This window comes from Amblyomma maculatum, chromosome 1, assembly GCF_055883805.1.
Source record: "Amblyomma maculatum isolate TAMU_Amacu chromosome 1, ASM5588380v1, whole genome shotgun sequence".
In the NCBI taxonomy this organism is placed as follows: domain Eukaryota; kingdom Metazoa; phylum Arthropoda; class Arachnida; order Ixodida; family Ixodidae; genus Amblyomma; species Amblyomma maculatum.
Window position 1 is genome coordinate 164,419,622 of NC_139344.1, and position 19,200 is coordinate 164,438,821.

Genomic DNA, 19,200 nt, shown 5'->3' on the forward strand with positions numbered 1-19,200 from the left:
CGAGTTCGTTATATCAAGGTCCACCGCCGCAACATGTTCGTTACATGGAGTTTTCAAATACATTCACTTCAATGGTGGTGGCATTGGGGAATTGAAAAACTTCATAAACTTCGTAATATCGAGGAATTCGCTACATGGAGGTTCATTACATAGAGGTTTAACTGTATACTGTCTTTCTTGGTGTGCAAGTCGCACTCTTTTTAGATTTTGCACCGATGACTTATACATGACAAAATAATGGTGTGCTGCATTGTGCCCCAAAAAGAATGTCGAGCAAAAAAAGGTCGGTAATCAGACAGCCTTGGTGCATCGCGATCTGTTGTGGTCCACTACCGTGATCCCCTTTCATGGGGACCCAGCTGTGCTTGCACCAGTAGGGACAATCTGCGCATACACAGGTTAAGCGGAAGCAGTTCTCGTTGGCAGAACAGAGATTGTTCTAGGCTAAAACTATACTTAAAATGTTACTTTAGGGTTACAATTACAAAAATATTGTTTCAAATGCAATATTTCGGCTCCTGCATATGCAGGACAAAGTGTACACTACAACTGCATCCAGTAAAGACATATTATCGAAAATTTCAATTCCAGCATTGCGGCCATATGTATGCCTCAGCATACATCTTGCATTGTTCATGCTCAACATGATGCCACTGGTAAAATAGAGAAGCTGCAATGCAAAGCAGAATTTGCAGGCCACCCACCCACCTATTTTCAAGGTAACTTGTGATTGTCTGAGCAGTCCAAGGATTTTTTATAAGTGTTCAGCACAATCTACTAGTATGTCAGCACTTCTGATGGTATGATAGAAGGGTAGGGAGCATTTAGAGGCAGACTGTCTTCTACGTTCTGAGCCTTCTCTATAGCTGGCAATATGCAGTTTCCGGTGCATGTGCTCACCTTGGCATTTCAGCTTTGTCCCTATGAACCCTAAAAATCTGCCAGGAGCTGCATAAGTTCTTTTATTCTTGAGCTATCCAAAAGTTTTCCATTGCATTCTGTTTACGGCTTAATCACTGACACGCGCGAACATGATACATATTCCCCAGTTTCTAAATATTGAGCCCCCTGAAGTATCTCAAAATCAAAATATGTGAATTTTGGTGGTAGCGTTAAAAGGATGCAAAATGGACTTCTTGACAGTCTTCATGGACTGTTTCCAACAGTGAAGCACAATGGCCAAAAATGCATTTCTTGCCTGGTGAAAGATCTGGAGCTGGAGCATGCGTTCCAAGAAGGGTCGCAAGCTGACAGGTCGTGACTGCAGGAAACGATCAGGGTCAAATGTAATTCGTTGGCCCACTTCCATGCGCACCGCCTCCCGATAGCCACCCATGAGGGCCACAAGGGCACGCAGGAATGCCTGCGACACACCATCTCCCAAGGTCTGGTGGTGAGTGCGCAGGCTGCGTTTCAGTGGCGACACCTGCACCAGACAGACAGCCACTCTTGTAATCAACACCAATTGAAAAGTTCAATGTAATGTGCACATGCACGCTCTAAATGTGGAAAACGTTTATGCAAAATTTCCTGAGCGCAAAGGCTTAAAATGCGGAAGTAATTTTTCATCGTTTCTTTAGTGGAGTATGGTACACTTCTAAAAGAACAGATATGCAGAACTGCAACAGAAACCCGTGTAAAATCGTACTAACAAAACAACCAAGGGCTGAGCCATTTGGTACATGTTTGATGAAGGAACCAGACAGAGCAAAAAAAAATGGGACTGCAAGGTGCCTTGTGGTCCTCCCCCCTTTTTTTTTTTTTTTTTTCTGGCTGATTTCTTTATCAGATGTGTATTAACAACCATGCATATCATCAGCACCATTTAAGCATCGAATGTGCAGAGGAGGTTATTTCAAACTGCCAAAATACTGCATTGGCATGACCGCAGCATGCACAACATTCGGAAAAACCATTTGGAAAGGCAGTGGCACACTTTCACAACACTGCAACGCACAACAGTGATGAAATATATTAATTTTTTTCATTGAAGGTGAGCAACCCAGATATATTAGTCGACACTTGCTAATCTAACTAGTGTAATAATTCAAACTTTCATTCCATTTACATTGAATGCGTTAAAAGGCTTCCGTTGTTTGAACACCACGTAAGTCTAACACAATTTTCAGACCTCTTTTGAGTACAAATTACTTGGCAGTTGACTGTATTCATAACCCAATCGAAATTTATTAGGATGACAGCTGTACTAAAGTCTTACGAAAAGAGTAAGTGCGGACTGAGAATGAAACATCAATAGCACAGCCAATATTTTCACCAGAGGTAACCATTAACAGATGGAGACAGTAGGCCCAGACACAACTTCAGAAGGGAAAAAATGGCACAAAAAAAAAAAAAAGCACATGTCAGTGAAAGAGGTAGTATCGCAGTTGTACATTAACACAAAATCAGCATATTGCATCACTGAAGACTAGTTAGAGCTCATGAATAAATTGGCAGGTTGAACACCCAAATAACTCACACTTGATATCATACATGTGGCAGCGCTCGTCTGGAGGTTTTCTGTCAGTGCAAAGCTCATCTCTCTTTCGGGGGCTCACTCAAGCAGCTCGTGTATTTGGCTGCACACTGGTGAAGGACCTTACCAAACTCATTTTCCAAAGAAAAACATTACTATGCAAAAGACCCCCACATAGCCTGTGGTTAAGAATTTTGTACACATGCTTGGACAAGCCTGAGGCACCACCCGACAAAAACTATGTTCACAGAAAACTCCAGTTAATCTGACCCCCATTAATTTGGAAATTCATTCGAAAAAGGTGCCTATGGCATTGGGCACTCGTTAGTTCGGATGTGGCCGGACTCGCATTGGTTAATTCAGACAAATTTTCACGTCGAGACATGACCCTGCAAAGCCAACAATCATGCAAACAGACCTCACCACACCTGAACTGCATTGAACAGTGGTGACCATGCACCTCAGGTGTTAGTGCTATGGCAGGCACAAGAATAATCAGACCCCCCACCTCCCCATTGCCAAAATATAGTTTGGCAGCATAGTTCTCACTCCTCTCAAGCTCACTCTATCCCTCCGCTGCCATTGGGTGCGTGCATCGATCATGCGTGCTGTTTCAGACACTGCTTTGCCTGTCACTGGTATTACGATTTTATTTTGGAATGGCCTCACGCTGTTTTAACATCTATGCATGTCTCTCTCTCTTGCATCCACATGCATCTTCTGTTCTTCGAGTATGCTCGACTGTTGTGTTCTGATGATGCTTCACCGCACTTCCCATTAGGTCAAGCATCCTCAAAACGCGATGGGGCCATTTGTCAACAGACACCGCTGCTATTGCGTAGCACGGCGAGAAGGGCCACAGAGGCATTTATGATTTTGGCGCAATTCGACATTCATAACAGTGTGCGCAAAGCAAACCACCCGACAAACCCACGAAAGATCATTGCCGTCACTTATTTTTCATGTTAAATGTATACAAAACCATATTCTAGGTGTCGAGTAGATAAGACCATGTTGATGAAAACAGTTTTTGGCAGCTTTTTATGGCCATTCGATAATTCTAACATTGAGGAAGAGAGCAGAGGTCTAGTCATGTGTTTCCATATCAAACCTCGCTCTTTCTCTCGAATAATCGACACGACCCGCATCCTGTTGAGTTCATATATACAATAGTAAATGTGACCCCACTAAACAGTAGGCAAAGTGGACGTAGCAGACTAGAAATGGTGCTGTACTTGCAGCTACAACAGAGACGATGCAATGGTACAGCTGAGACACAAAGAGAAACAAACAAAATGAAAAGAAAGACATCACATTACAGAAGCCTCATTGACACAAAACGAAACAAACAAAAGAAAGTGAAAGACAACAATACATAAAGTTCACAGAAATACAAATACTGTAAAAAGGGACACTAAAACACTTGCTTGTTCCCACTGCAGCAGCAAAACATCACATGCAGAGTGCCAAGCAGCCAGGAACCGTACAAAGCCTGCCACCTGCTGATTAGGATGATGGGCCAATAAAATATGCAGCAAGTGCACCCATTTCATCATTAGAGAAGTAAGATATGAACAAGAAGACTGGCTCTGTTAAGAGAGAATATAAAGTGGCTTTCAGTTTTAAATTTGACCATATTTTGCACAGATTTTGGCCAATCATAGCCACTTAGTCTAAGCAACGCTTGTTTTATTGAGAAGCATAAACCTAGTAAGGGGACCCTAAAGTACACACAATTTTGCACCAGGAAATGCCATGCGTTTCTTCTGTTGTTAGTAAGTGAAGACATTAGTGAATGCCGTTCACTTGTTTTGCTTCATATAAGAGAAAATGCTATAAAATTACTGCGATAAGTACTACTTTCCTCAAGAGGAAACAGCAAGGTCATTTAACCCTTTGACTGTCGAATATTCCAGAAAAAATTCACCCACTGTGTCCAATTTTTTGACCCACTAGCGCTCAGCGCAGTACCCGTACAACAAAAACGCCGCAGGACGGAATGCGGCCGCAGTACCCGTACGGCAAAAACAGTCAAAGGGTTAAAGGTTAATGTTATACTATGTAATGATAGCAGCATGCAGCATGCAAGACTATATCTTCATCATCATGTTGCAGCCACCAAAGTGCATACAGTACTCACAATTTCACCTGGAAGTGTCTCCACATCGTTGAATGGGCTTTCAACCTTGTTGTTGTCAACATCGAGAATAACGACTTCACCCAGCTCACTTCTAGACACTCTCTGCAGAGCAAGGACGGGACACATAAGGCAGTGTGGCAGAATGAGATTTAAACTGGCTCAATGAAAACAATTTTGTAGTGACTTTGCATCTTTCCCTTTGCAAAAGGAAATAAAATATAAATGCATATTTAATATGTATTTATCACCACTGAATACAGCCAAGACTGACAAATAAAATTTGTTGTAATTTTTCTCTGCACTTTCTGGCTAACAGCGCCTTTTACCAGTCACCTCAACTGTCAAAAAATGAGACTCGAGCATCAGCGTGCAGATATCATTTGTCTGCATTATCCCATTTATGCCAGGACACATTAATTTTACACCATCATACAACTTTCATAGACTATTTCCTTGCAAATAGCAAAACTTTGGCTTCTTTCTTTATAGGATTCTAAATTTTTATTTATTTTATTTATTTATTGATACTGCAATCCCAGTGTTGGGATTTTAGCAGGGTGGGAATACAAACTATGTAGTTTAACAAAACAGGCAAAATAAACAATAATTACAGTGCAAGTTGAAGCTCTTCTGAACAATTAATAATAAAACCAAACATATACAACACAGCAGTGAAATAACAAAAGCAATAAAAAGAAACTAGGTTACATGTTGCGAGAACAACGTCAGTGATGGCTGCAGCACTTCATTGTTAGTGAGGTTATTCCAATCGGAAATAGTTCGTGGAAGGAATGAGTATTTAAAGCAGTTATTTCGAACGCGAAAAGGAGTTAAAGTTAGCTGGTGTCGTTGTCGGGTTGCGTATCCGGACGAAAAAACAAGCAAATCGGCGAGTTCTGATCTATAGTGTCCTTTAATTAATTGGTACAGAAATTTAAGTCGTGCACAACGATTTCGCTCAGTTATTGTCGGAAGGCCAGCTTGAATTAAAAGGTGTGTTACTGATGTACGCCGGTAATTATTATATATGTATCGTGCCGCCCTCTTTTGAACTTTCTCTAATTTATTCATGTTAGTTTGCGTGAATGGATCCCAAATGATTGAAGCATAATCTAAGGTAGGCAGAACAATAGATTTGTAAGCAAGCAGGCGTACAGATGGGGTAGACAACCGCAATGCCCGTCTCAAGAAAAAGAGTTTACGGAAAGCGTTACACGTTATGAGATCAACATGTTTATTCCAACTAAGATTGTTACTGACCCAGAGCCCTAGATATTTATATTCTGCCACTTCAGTTAGTGTCATGCCGTTAATACAATAATCGAAGGGTAAGGCTTTCTTTTTGTGAGTGATTCTCATTAGTACAGTTTTTTCAAAGTTAATGGACATTTGCCATGCTTCACACCATGCGAAAACTGTTTGTAACGCACTATTAAGTAGTTGTTGATCAGATACATATCTCACTTCTGTATAAATAACACAGTCATCAGCGTAAAGTCTAATTTTTACAGGAATGTTAACGACAATATCATTAATATATATTAAAAATAGCAGAGGACCAAGAACAGAGCCCTGAGGGACACCAGAGTGAACTGTAAGCCTGTCAGAAGAATGATGGTTAAAGACAAGGAATTGTTCTCTATTTGAAAGGTAGGCTGAAATCCATTTTACTAATTGTTTGTTATGAAGTATTGTATCCAGTTTATAAATTAACCTTTCGTGAGTAACCTTATCAAAAGCTTTCGAGAAGTCCATAAATACGGCATCAATCTGCGTTCCATTGTTAATTGACGAGGCAAAATCATGTATAGTTTCTGCTAACTGTGTACTTATTAGCTTCGAGAAAGTTTGATATGTGATTGTGAATTATGTGTTCAAGTAGTTTACAAGCAGTTGATGTGAGTGAAATAGGGCGGTAGTTCTTGATTAATCCCTTGTCTCCACTTTTATGAAGCGGTTTCACTCTAGCAGTCCCCCAGTCTCTCGGCACTTGACCTTCATGTAAGGACCTTGTAAATATAACAAATAAGTACTTAGATGTCCATTGTGCATATCTTTTCAAAAAGGCGTTAGGTATGTTCTCTGGTCCAGGTGATTTCTTTATGTCAAGGTTAAGTAACATGTTTAAAATGCCATGCTCACTAACTGCAATGTCATCCAGAGGCGGGAGGGAAGCTTCAAATTTCGGAAAAATGTTATTGTCATCATTAAACACGGACTTAAAATGTTCATTGAATTCATTAAATACTGTTTTTGCATCACTGACCAAAACACCTTTGATTTCAAACTCATTATTAACCTTTGATGTTGGGGAGACCAAACGCCAGAATTTCCCGGGAGACTCCGAGATAAATTTGGGTAACGATTCTTCAAAGTAACGCTGTTTGTCAGCGATAGTGTTTTGTTTGAGCTGAGAGCTAAGCAAACTGATCTTTTGTTCTATTCTGGAGAATTACTAGTTGCTTTTTTCTTCTTCATCCGTTTCAGTTTTCCTTTTAACTGCAGTGTCGCCCGAGAAATCCATGGGTTTTTTGTTATCTTTTTAACAATAACCGGCACGTGGCATTCAATGCATTCATGTATCATAGCTTTAAACCGGTCCCAAAGTTCGTGAATACTGTCAGTGCTATTACAAAATGTATCAAAGTTGAAGGAAAGAACATCGACAATGGAAACATCATCAGCTCGAGAGAAGTTTCTAAAATGCATTTCTGAGCAATTTTTATCAACAGTTAAGCCGGAAAGAGTAAGTAGAACGGCTTGGTGATCAGAGATACCGGGTATGACTACACATTTAGCTGTATCTAAAATTGTGCCAGAAACAAAAAAAAGGTCTAGTGTGGATTTTGAACTCCCTTGTATTCGGGTCGGCTGCTCTACAGTTTGTGTCAAGTCATATGAGAACGCTATATCAAGCATGGCCTCACTTGATTCCTCGCTATAGGTTTTGATTGCAAAATTTGGCCAGTCAATGTCCGGTAAGTTGAAATCGCCTGCTAAAATAATTCGATCATTTGGATTAATAAATGTTCTCATATAATCTGCTAGATTATTTAAAACACTGACAGGTGATCCAGGAGGCCTATACAAAGATCCAACAATGTACCGGGCATTGTTGTGGTAAGCCTTACAGAAAATGCATTCGATATTAGGCACTCCAGGCAGCTCACTATATTTAAATAATTTTTGAAGATTATGGCGACTCCTCCTCCTTTGCTACCACGGTCTTTTCTAAGTACACTGTAGTCAGCTGGTGCGAATTCACTATCGTAAATGGTTTCGTTTAACCATGTCTCAGTTAAAACCGCGATATCTGGATCTTCGCAAAGTAAAATTCCTTCTAACTCACTAACTTTATTTAATATGCTTCTGCAGTTTACATTCAATATTTTGAGTGATTTGGGAACGGGCTTTTGCTGTCAGTTGTTTTTGCTGTTTAGCTTAAAACGGGCATGTTTCATTTCATCCCAGCCATACATTATACTGTCAACGGACAATTTATTATACACCAATTTCACCTTGGCTCCATTTTTCTTTTCCTGGGCGGCACTCTTCCACAGGTGCTTTCGGATTTCCCGCATTCTGGTAGAAAAGTCTTCAGAAATTGAAATTGAGGATCCCTTTAGCTTGTAGGCGGACTTTAATGCTGATGCTTTTTCTCGGTAATCTATAAACTTCACTATCACAGGACGTTCCTTATCTCTATTTTTTCGACCAAGTCGATGACACCTATCAATGCCAGGGACAGTTAGCCCTAAATTGTCTTGAAACACCTCAGTAATCAGTTTACTTTCAAGTTCAGCTGCTGTTTCTTCGTCTTCCTCAACTAATCCGTATATAACTAAATTGTTTCTGCGACTCCTATTTTCCAAGTCATCGACTTTGGGGAGTAGTTCTGATAACTGTTTATCAACTTTCTCGACAGTGTCCTCTATTAGACTCACACGGTTGTTCAAAGCGTTCAAATCTGTCAGCTGTTTATCCAAACCTTCTATGCGTTCGGTCAGAGCTGAAATGTTCCGCTCAATATCGGTTTGAGAACTACGTAAGGCTTCCATAGCAGCGGTCAACTTTCCCTGGCCGTCCAGTAATTCTATAAGCATTTCTTTTTCAGTAGGGCCCGGATTTGCCTCAACATCCCCACACGCCAACAGGTCTCTCGATATAGAAATGACATAACTGAAGACATTCATCAAATTTCCCAGATTTGCAAGATTTCTTAGTGAACCAAATGCAAAAAAAAACTAGCATATTCCATGAATATACATATCCGTTGAAGTCATTGTTAAGTTATTAACAACCATGCTGCAAGAAAAGTGAGATAAGGAGAGATGCAGAGAAAAAAAAGGATGCTTATTATATGACCTCGGAACTTGTGCTGAGCCACTATCCATCTAGATCAAGCCAGTTATTGCTTTCAGGCATGCGCAGTGCTATAGATGCTGTTTCCACGATTACCTCCATGTTGCAAGGCCATGTCATTCTTTTTCACGTAACACATATTTGAATACATGTAGCATGCGCGTGCATATGACCTTTTTAGGGGCACCTTTGATGACACAAACAATTTTTCCTGAATCATTAATACTCTGTCTAACTAGAGCTTACTGCATTCCCATCTATTGCACTCCAGCTTGCCTTAATTTTGTCTTACAAAGAATAGGTATGTTCTTCTTGGCTTGTCTGTTCTTGTGAATGCAGTTTGGTTTAGTTTGTGGGGTTTAACGCTCATGCTATGAGAGACGCCATAGTGGAGGGCTTCGGAAATTTCGATCACCTGGGGTTCTTTAAAGTGCACCGAGATCACACAGCACGTGGGCGCCTCAATGTGATAAGGGAGTACCCCAGGGTGAGGCTCTGTGAAGCTAACATCAAATGCAAGTCGTCCTGACACTGAAACACCACCATAAATTTAGCATAGCATGAAAGTCTGATGTCATTTGTAGGCCTAAATAAAACATTCTCAAATACCATCAAAATGACCTGTCAGAGAAATAACAAAGAAGACAAAGTAGAAAAATTCTCACTGCTAGCGTGACAGCAGGAACTCCAATAAGAAATGGCATTGGAGCACTGAAAAATAAAAGAATCATAAGTATATATATATATATATATTCACCAAGTAAATCAGTAACTAAAAACTGAATGCTTTAGAACACCTTTGCAAACTGAAAAAAATTAATGAGCATTTAAAACGCAACTGCAAGCTATGCAATAAAGACATAAAAGATATTACCAACTAAAGCTATGTACTATACTGAAATCTTATAAAAAATAATGTCAAACTACTCTGCCTGCATTTTGTGTCTATGTGGAGATGTAGGTTTTACAGAACTAGATACGCACAAGAAACCATTGAAATTTCTTAAAATATACACAGTACACACAGATGCATATGCATTTGTTGATTATAAATGACAACATAAAAGTTCTGGTACTTCCTGCAAGCAGTAAGGTCACTAATTCGAACTTGAGACATTTAAAGATCAGATCACCTGCTAACGGCACTTCCCTTGTATATTCATATTTGTTAAAGAACTGCTATGCTGACTTAAAAATGACACTAACACTACATGAAAATTTCCAGCTAATATTTCACCTTAAATGATAAAAAAATGGGCTTAAATTGCCCTGTGTTTGATTTCTTTCAAAGACCATTCAAAATTTAAAGCAAATATGTATTACACTGATGTTTCTAACTACAGCTTCACTGCTCTTGGTAAAAACTAGGTAGCAGAAAAGAATCTAGCATACCTGAGGTAGTCAAGAAGATGATTGGGAAGGACGGGAATGAATATGTGTTGCCTAGAATCGGAAAAAGCTTTAGTGGCATAGGTGAATACATTTCATTCCTCCAAACTGTAACCTGACTTAGCAGGCAACAAAAAGGCTGAATTCCTTAGCGTGCTTTGCAACAAGTGCATCAACAGCAAGCAGGAGGACAGCAATACTGTACACTCTTTTCAAGCCATGTAATCACTGGTGCCAGTAGTGAAACTCCTATTTCAAACATATGCACAAGAAATTGCCTTTTCTTTACAACCTTGAGCCAGAGGTAGCAACAGCTCATTGATCTACAATCCTAGCTTTTTCTTCCCTACCTCCCTAATTCTTGTGATAAAAAATAAAGGCATTATTATTACCATTTATAGTTTCAATTATAACATTACGGAATTATAGCATCATGCTTTCCTTTTATTCTCCTGACGTGATACCGTTAATAGACCCTGCCAATAAGCCCTGCCCTCCACTAAAGCAGTTAGAAGTATACAGGGTGTCCAAGTTAACTTTAGCCAAGGGTTAAAAAATAGAAACATTTAGGTTAGCGCTACCGCTTACTGCTATCATCTACAGTTACCGTGCAGATCACCCCGAGGCCAACAGATGGCGCCACGTTCCTGTCAAATATCGCCGGACTCCGCATGCTGGGACCAATCTGCGTGTGCTGTACTGATGGCACGTGGTAGCGGTAGATGGCCGCGGCAAGCAGCAGCGGTAAACTAAAAGTCTCTAATAAAACATTTTAGGTAGACCAGGGAAACCACTTGCATACAGCTCCCAGCCATCTGGTGCACCACAGGCAATATTTTATTTTACAATTAATTAATTAGTAATTAAGATAATTTTTCTAAATTACTAACTATTGCCTTTAGACAATAAATGTGATATGCAAATTTGGAGAGCACCTTCAGAAACCCCCATTCCATTTATTTGCGGAAAAGAAAGCCTCATGTGTATCTTTTTTTTTTTTTCCGAGCTCTAAAGAAAGCCCCCGAAACAAAAACTATCATGTGACTAGCGCATTTGTGCGCTGCGATTGTGGTGCTCCTAACGATGGTTAGAGTGAACGAAATTAGCTGTGGCCGTGACTCAAGGGCCCAGTTCCTGCGGTAGGCCGATATGTTGGCGATAGTTGCAGCAGTGCAGCGAGCTCGTTGCAACTTGTACCGTCAGGTACACCAACTGGCTGACGCAGGCGAAGAAACCATCGTGGACATATCGGCCTGCCGCTGCAACGGGGCCATGGAGCCACGCTATGTGTGTGTATGGTTGGCCAACCACGCAACTACGTTCATTAAAAAATTAACTGGCGGGTTTTAGCTGTTTAGCTGTATAATTCGAAGACTTTTGTAGCAACCTTTGTCTGCCGCAACTCAGAGTTTCTGCAGATTATTTTTTTTTTTTCTGTTCTGAACTCGCTCTTTTCAAGAATTTTTGAAAGCATTTATTGAACACCCATTATAAGTGCTCTGTGGTGCTGCTGCTTTCCTGTATAGTACGTTGAATATGCTGCCTTCCCAAGTGTGCCGGTATTTCAGCCTGCCGAGAAACGTACAGGTGGCGAGGCCTTGTCAGGTAAAAGCCACCAGCCCTTAGTCCAGTCATGTCAGACCTTGTTTGTCCAAATTAGATCTCCCTCAAGCGCTGATCTGAGCAAATAGCCAAAGCAAAATGAGTGAAGATTCTAATGAGCAAACATTATAGGCCATCCCAACAAAAAACCTCTGCCCTTCAGTCACTGAGTCTTCATCATTTCTCAAGAAAAAACATGCGGACGATTAAGTATGAAAGCTGTTGAACCACACTCCAACAAGTTACCTGGCAAAGTGACTAAGTAAACTAGGAAGCAGTACAGCATGGCAGCTGGTTACTACATGAATCTTGAATAGTTTGGGTGAGGCTATTTCAGTGAATTTGAATGCAGTGCTACAATAGTGACAAGCTCGACAAGGACAAAAGCAGAAAGGGGATAAGAGAGCCTTTTTGTCTTTTTACAGGTTGTCACCAGTTTAGTGCTACTCTCAAATGAGCTACAAGACATCAGCTAGCTCCATTTGAGACTTTACTGACATCATTTTAGTAACCGCCTATTAATGACAGAAACATGGGGCAGGCTTTGGTACAGCTGAACAAGTATAAAACATACTAACTAGGTAAACCAGGTACACAAATGTTACACGCTTCCAAACAGCTTTATGTCACTAACCATGGCAGCAATACTTTTCCTTCCCCTCTTTAGCATTCCGAAAAAATGCAAAAAATGCAGCACATTCTGCTTCACTCTTAAGCTGCATCTATCTATAGCAGTAAAATTAGTCAAAATTACTTGTATGGTCATTTTCTCCACTGTCACCATGTTCTACACTTAATCATCTTATTTCAGTCAAAGTGTCACTGCTGCTGCAAAAAAATTTAAGTTGTTACACTTCGCTTACACACTGATTTTTCTATGCTCCATGTTTCTAGCATGTTCTAGCAAAAATCCGAGCAAGAGACAAGACACTCACCATTCCATTGGATAGATAAGGGCATTGGCTGCCTGGACACAGGCACTCAACCTGCTTAGGCGTCGTGAGGTGATCAGAATCCTCCGTTCATGTAACATGCTGCGCAAGTTATGAATGGAATAAGAATAAGTAAAAACGCATGCAGAAAATGCACTTGCACAATATGGCAAGCACACAGCAAGAAGCAACTTTAGCAGAAAGTTCTTGCTAATGCTGGTTATTGTGCACCAAGCAATATAGTACTGCTAAAAAGGGCAAAGCACTGCAAATACTTACCATATAAATTGTTCACCTAAGAACTAATGGCACAAGTAAATGAAACAGAACCAATGTTAAAAAACAAAAAAAAAACATTCAAAAGCAGTAAAACACATGTACTGCATTAAAATTTGTCATCAGCACACAATATGAATATAGAAATTAAAACAAACCTTGCAAACAGTACAATCATATTTGTGGCATCCACAGCATTGAAGTATTCCGTGAGGTTCCTCTGAAATGACAGCGAACAGCTTTATATACAAGCATCGCAATGACTTTGCCCGAAGACAGAAACATATTGAAAAAATGCAATGCAATTCAAAGATCAACACCTTACCCCTTTGAGCTACAAGCTGTGCCTCTGGACCTCAGAACACATAGCAGGGACTACATAATTACAGTAAAACAAACTTTGTTGGCTATATTACGAGCACTGCACCACCCTGTGGGAAAGTCATAAAGTAACTGAAATACTGCTCAATGGTCCCTAAATATTAGAGGGGAATGCACGAAGTGATCATCATGCCAGTAAAATAAAAAATCCAATTTTCTAATATGATGTGATATCAGCTGCACAAAATAATTACAAAATTTTTCTAGTACTCAATTCATCAAAACCCAAGTTAACAGCTCAAATATAAATCCAAAGAGGCAGGTTTGGCTGACACCAAAGTAGCAGCTCTGGCCAGGAGCAGACTGAGCCTGTCTGAGGCATATAATGGGTTATAGGAAAACAACAGCCTGCCAAAGAGTCGATGCAGTTAACAAATCTCACTAAAAAAACATTGAGCAGATGCTGACCTTTCTATTACAGGACAACAGTCATTCACCTTACAGCTGCACGCTTATGGTACGCCACTACAGCCTATCAAGTGTATGGTCAATAGCTGGCATAAAAGCGCCAGTTATCGATTTTGACAAAACATTTATCAAATGCGGCAAATCTTCCACTGTACTGAAAGAAGCCCCACCGGTTTGACTCAACTCTGTGACAGTAAGACGCAGCACGGGGAACGGGAGAAGTATACGGGAAATGGTAACTAAAAAGATACGTTACAGGATACGGGAAATGGTAACTAAAAAGATACGTTACAGGATACGGGAAATGGTAACTAAAAAGATATGTTACAGGGAGTTCAACATGAAGCTTGTCTCTCTGCAGTGATGACACTTCACCATCGGCTGCAATACACGCTGCGTGTCAGTGCACGCAGCATTGGTGTAGTCAATGCGCGCTTAGGGCACTGAACACACTGGTGGCAGTTAAGTGTTGATATGGGCTAAAGCATCCCACTTTGCCTAGCATGACAGTTGTGCTGTGCGTGGCGGGCTGAGCATGCCTTGAAGTAGCAGCTGTAGCTCTTGCATGATGTGCAGTGTTCACTGTGATTGATCCTAGTCTAAACAAGCCACCTTGTCTAAACCTTGTCTAAAGCAAAACTGGCTGGTGGAACTCGTAGTGCATGCTATCCGTAAAGAGAAGACTGGATAATTTACTTGATTTTTATCAATGGCCACTGCACAGAAAAAGTAGCAAATGTTCTGAACCTTTAAAGAGCCAAAAACTAGGCTCGAAAACTCCCATTAAATCTCCAAGAGCTGACATCATACAGTGCTTGGACTCCACCAAAGCATGGTAGGAGTAAAGCTGCTGCCAAGTGAAGGCGAAGCCACTCCAATCTTGTATAATGAGATACATTAGAGGTTAATACACCATGCATATTAAGCAAGCCAGGGCATAAGGCCTGCTCTAGAGACACAACAAATTTAAATGTACAGGGAAGTAGGTTACACTGAGTCACAATGGAAGAGGGTGCAATAACTGCTGTTTTAACCAAGCCGTACCAACATGCCTGTGCGGCATACGAGTAGCACGTCAGATTCCTTGAATCCCGATGGTTTGATTCCCATCTCAGAACAGCTGCCTCTGCCAACTCAGCCATGTCATGCGGTCCCGTGACGTCACAAAACCTGCCCGCCCATGTCACCTGCAACTGCCTCTGACACAGGCATGCCCATGATCTTTCACCCACAATGCTGACAATGTCACCATCAAATTTTTTAGAGAATAGGGTCTCTAAAGCTGTCACATTAACATATGTCCAATTTTCTGCCGTATAAGAACCCAAATATCAGCAAGTTTTCTTTCTCATCAATGTCGGTTTTGTGCTGTTCTCAAGATATTGAATATCCACTTACGTTTTCAGGAATGCTTGGCAACTTTGTGTGGTCTGAGCAGGCACACTGAAAAGGCTAAAATATTTGCTTTGTCAAATATGTAATAACGAAAAGCATTGTACAAGCAACAAAACTACAGCTCATTATTGTATCAACACAAAATTAAGCCAAGAAACAAGTTTTTTCTGTGAGCAATTACCAATGTTTACACAATAAGCCTACCTATTTTTTCAGCACACTATTCTGCTTCATACTGCTCCTACCAGGCCTGCACGACCCCCATACATAATGTGGTCTCACATGCAAATTGTCTGTCTTTGCTTCCTCACCATTTGAAAGCACCAAATTGTTTACACGTTCATAATGGCTACTAGCATCAAGATAGATTAAAATGAGTGTGTCCATTGATAAAAAAATTCTCCACAAAGATCTTCTATGGCATACCGCACAAAACTTTTCTGTAAACAGACATCTTGGTTGATAAAAATTTTTATCACAACAAAAAAAGTGGGGCCACATGAGCCCATATCGACCCAAGTTAGTCAACAAGTTGGGAACACACACACACAAAAAAAAAATCATTCACTATACCAGAAGTTTTAAGAAAAACAAAAGACTCAATCCAATATTTCACTTCAGCTGTCAAACCTGCCAAAAATTTAACAAAAGCTTAATCAGCCTATCAACAAATGGTAACAATGCAAAGACCTCAACCATGTTACACTGAGTAAGTTAACAAAATGAATTCGCTATACAGATGACTCGTCTTTTTTTCCCACAAGTCTGCAAATTGATGATGAAAGTGATGATGTGCAAATTGCACATCATCACTTAACTCTTTCAACTTAAGTTCATGATCCTAAAAAGACAGATTAAACCCCTGCTTCCTTAACCTCTCATTTATTTTGTATCTTTTTACCCAAAATTTGAGACCTTGTTATTTTATGCTAGGCTATAAGCATTAAAAAAAAAAAAAAAACCATGCCTTTGCCTTCAACCCACTCGTTGAAATTTGTAGCGCCACTACATGATCTAAAAATATAAAACACAAACCCCCATTGTTGCCATCATTCTAAAGCTCAGTTCAGTTCACAGCTACACTAGAAGTCAATGCAATTAACATCCCAGATCATAAAAGAATGCAAAGAAAAAGCTAAAGCCAACTATGACCACTGAACTGCAAGGGCCTAGAGCATGTATTTATGCACAGAAAACATAGATAATAACGTCACTGACATTCACAGAAATCATTAAAGGCGTGCAGTCAAAATTGGTTGTTTACTCCATCAAAACTTTCTACCATAGAACAGGATATGAATCAAACTCGCCCTTCCATCAACACCAAGTAAAGTTCTACTATGGCAGGTGATCTTTTTTGCTGTTTATAGATTCATATTTTCAAAAAATAAGGTATCTTGGTGGTATGTCCAGGTGGGTTGTACAGACAAGCAGGCATCATGTACATTAATTACAGAGCTCAATGATTATAATTAACATATATTATTAAATTTTTTTCTATTGTTCTTACTTTAAGGGGCAATATTATATTGCAAAACTGAAAGCCGTCATCAAAAGTGAGTCCACTTCTTATTTTTTTTAATCAGCAATTTGGCTCGCACTATTGGAAGGTCAAAAACATAAATATGAAAGCTTGTTGAGTTGGCTTTCATGCACTGCACATCTATAAAATGGCATCACTGCGCATGGTAGTTCTGCCAAAATGTTAACTTCTTCTAAATCATTAAGTACATGAATGCCACCTGTATTTGATGCCATTTTATAACTGTGCAATACAAGAAAGCCAACTCAATAGGCTTTCAGATGCATATTTTTTAACTTCAATTACTTTGAGCCACATTGTCAATTAATGACATTTAAAGAGAGGACTCATCTTTGATGCTGACTGCCTTCAATTTTGCAGTATTTATTTATTTATTTATTTATTCACACACACACACACACACACACACACACACACACACACACACACACACACACACACACACACACACACACACACACACACACACACACACACACACACACACACACACACACACACACACACACACACACACACACACACACACACACACACACACACACACACACACACACACACACACACACACACACACACACACACACACACACTGTCAATCCCATATGGGATTATAACAAGAAGGGCATGAGTTCAACAATATTAATACAACAAGCTAAAAGGCAAAATTTACATGGTCAAACGCTATACACACAGTACCGTAGAAGTAAGGTGTAATACAAGTCGCTTGAGAATAAGTATAACACGTTAGAAACTTCCAATCACACAGTGTAGCAGCGGAAAATGTTAACAGCAAAATAGTATAATAGCACTGCCCCTTAATATCGACATAAAAAAGGGGATTACATAAATTTCGTTAATTAATCATCTAACCATCATGTACATAATGTCGACCTTGCCACCACCACGATAGAGAGCACCAAGGTGTCTCTCACAGTTTCTAAAATACAAACCAGTGAAAAGTTAAAAAAAAAAATTCCCCCCAGTATAACGAGTTACTAAACTAGTTTGTCCTTTATAAGCCTGGCTCTAAATCAAACAGAACTAAGGAATGTAGGACTAGACAAAGAAGGGAACAGAACAAACACTGTTGGGCTTTCTTTGTATAGTCCAACATCTTTTACCATTGTTCCCTTTAGGGTGAACCAGTGCAATTCACCCAGCTCTCCATCTTGCTTCTATATATGCCTCACTGGAGTGAGAAAGAAAAGCACTGAGTTGTCATTCCTATCTCAAACATGTAGACTTGTAAATGTTTGCTAGTTTTCAGATTATATTTTTAATAAAATATACCTAATTCTGGTACAATCTATCTGTGCTGGCATTTTTCTAAGACATTAGGCACAACTAGATTGCTGTTCTTTTTGTATCTTCTTTTTGTATGGCATGCTTCCGGCTTTCTTTTTTAATTTTGTTCTTGAGCATGTGCATCAGGAAAAGGGCATGCTAGAATGTGGTAATTAAAGCAAATGCAAAGCAGTTATAATCACATAAACCTACACAGAAAAATATTTCAGTTTAACAAGAACCTCTTTACTGCGCTACTAGAATGCCGCACTTGTGCCTAACAAATATGTGTGTTAGAAAAATAAGCTGACATAAAGGAAGCTTACATTTTCGTCTGCGTCATACACAACTCTTAGCTGGAACCCAGGTTCAGGAACCTGGGTGTTGTACAGAGATTCCAGGAAGTGACCCATTAGACTAGACTGCAAAAGAATAGAGTACACTGACATAATAGGCATGATACTGATGCAACAGTAAGACCTCTGAAACAAGACCTTTCACTTACATCTTTTTTGTTAGCTAGTTCAGCTATTTGATTGAGCACCTTGTAGAAAGTTTCATGCCAGGGCAAATAGCTGCAGATGAAAACAAAAGTATAGTCAAATACACAGCTGTAACACAGCAGCTTTTGAGCAAGAATGAATTAGTAAATATAGTCATCCTATGAACCCTGTTTATTCTAAACAAATATATTCAAGTCATAATAATGACGATTATTTTACAGAAACAGTGGAACCTCGTTAATATGTTCCTGGTTCATATGTTCAAAATCGCAGGCAGTAAAACCTCTCCATAAGTTACACTATTTTTCTCTCGGTTAAGGTGTTCCCGGATAGCATGATTTCCCGGTTACTTCATTCAAAATTTTGACAAACTATGGTTGCATAATACGTTTTGCGATCAACCGGACATATGCTAACGAGCGCTCGTGATGTGAAAAATGGATCAGTGGCGATCACCTGCCACAATTGCTTTCCTGCGCTACCTAGGCGCAACGGGGCGCAGCATC

General features: G+C 39.8%; 1 protein-coding gene across 2 annotated transcripts in view; it reads right to left on the reverse strand.

Annotated features, from left to right (window-relative positions):
• LOC146204795 (DENN domain-containing protein 1A-like) overlaps positions 1–19,200 on the reverse strand; it is a 69,959-nt gene that overhangs the window by 31,950 nt on the left and 18,809 nt on the right. For both annotated transcript variants that reach the window (XM_084589499.1, XM_084589498.1), the window contains exons 6-14: positions 18,697–18,766; positions 18,518–18,613; positions 15,365–15,418; positions 13,336–13,397; positions 12,905–13,003; positions 10,371–10,421; positions 9,644–9,689; positions 4,617–4,718; positions 1,199–1,426 (exon numbers count right to left, since the gene is read on the reverse strand). In XM_084589499.1, coding sequence (XP_084445625.1) covers positions 1,199–1,426; positions 4,617–4,718; positions 9,644–9,689; positions 10,371–10,421; positions 12,905–13,003; positions 13,336–13,397; positions 15,365–15,418; positions 18,518–18,613; positions 18,697–18,766 — 808 coding nt within the window. The remainder of the gene's footprint in view (positions 1–1,198; positions 1,427–4,616; positions 4,719–9,643; positions 9,690–10,370; positions 10,422–12,904; positions 13,004–13,335; positions 13,398–15,364; positions 15,419–18,517; positions 18,614–18,696; positions 18,767–19,200) is intronic.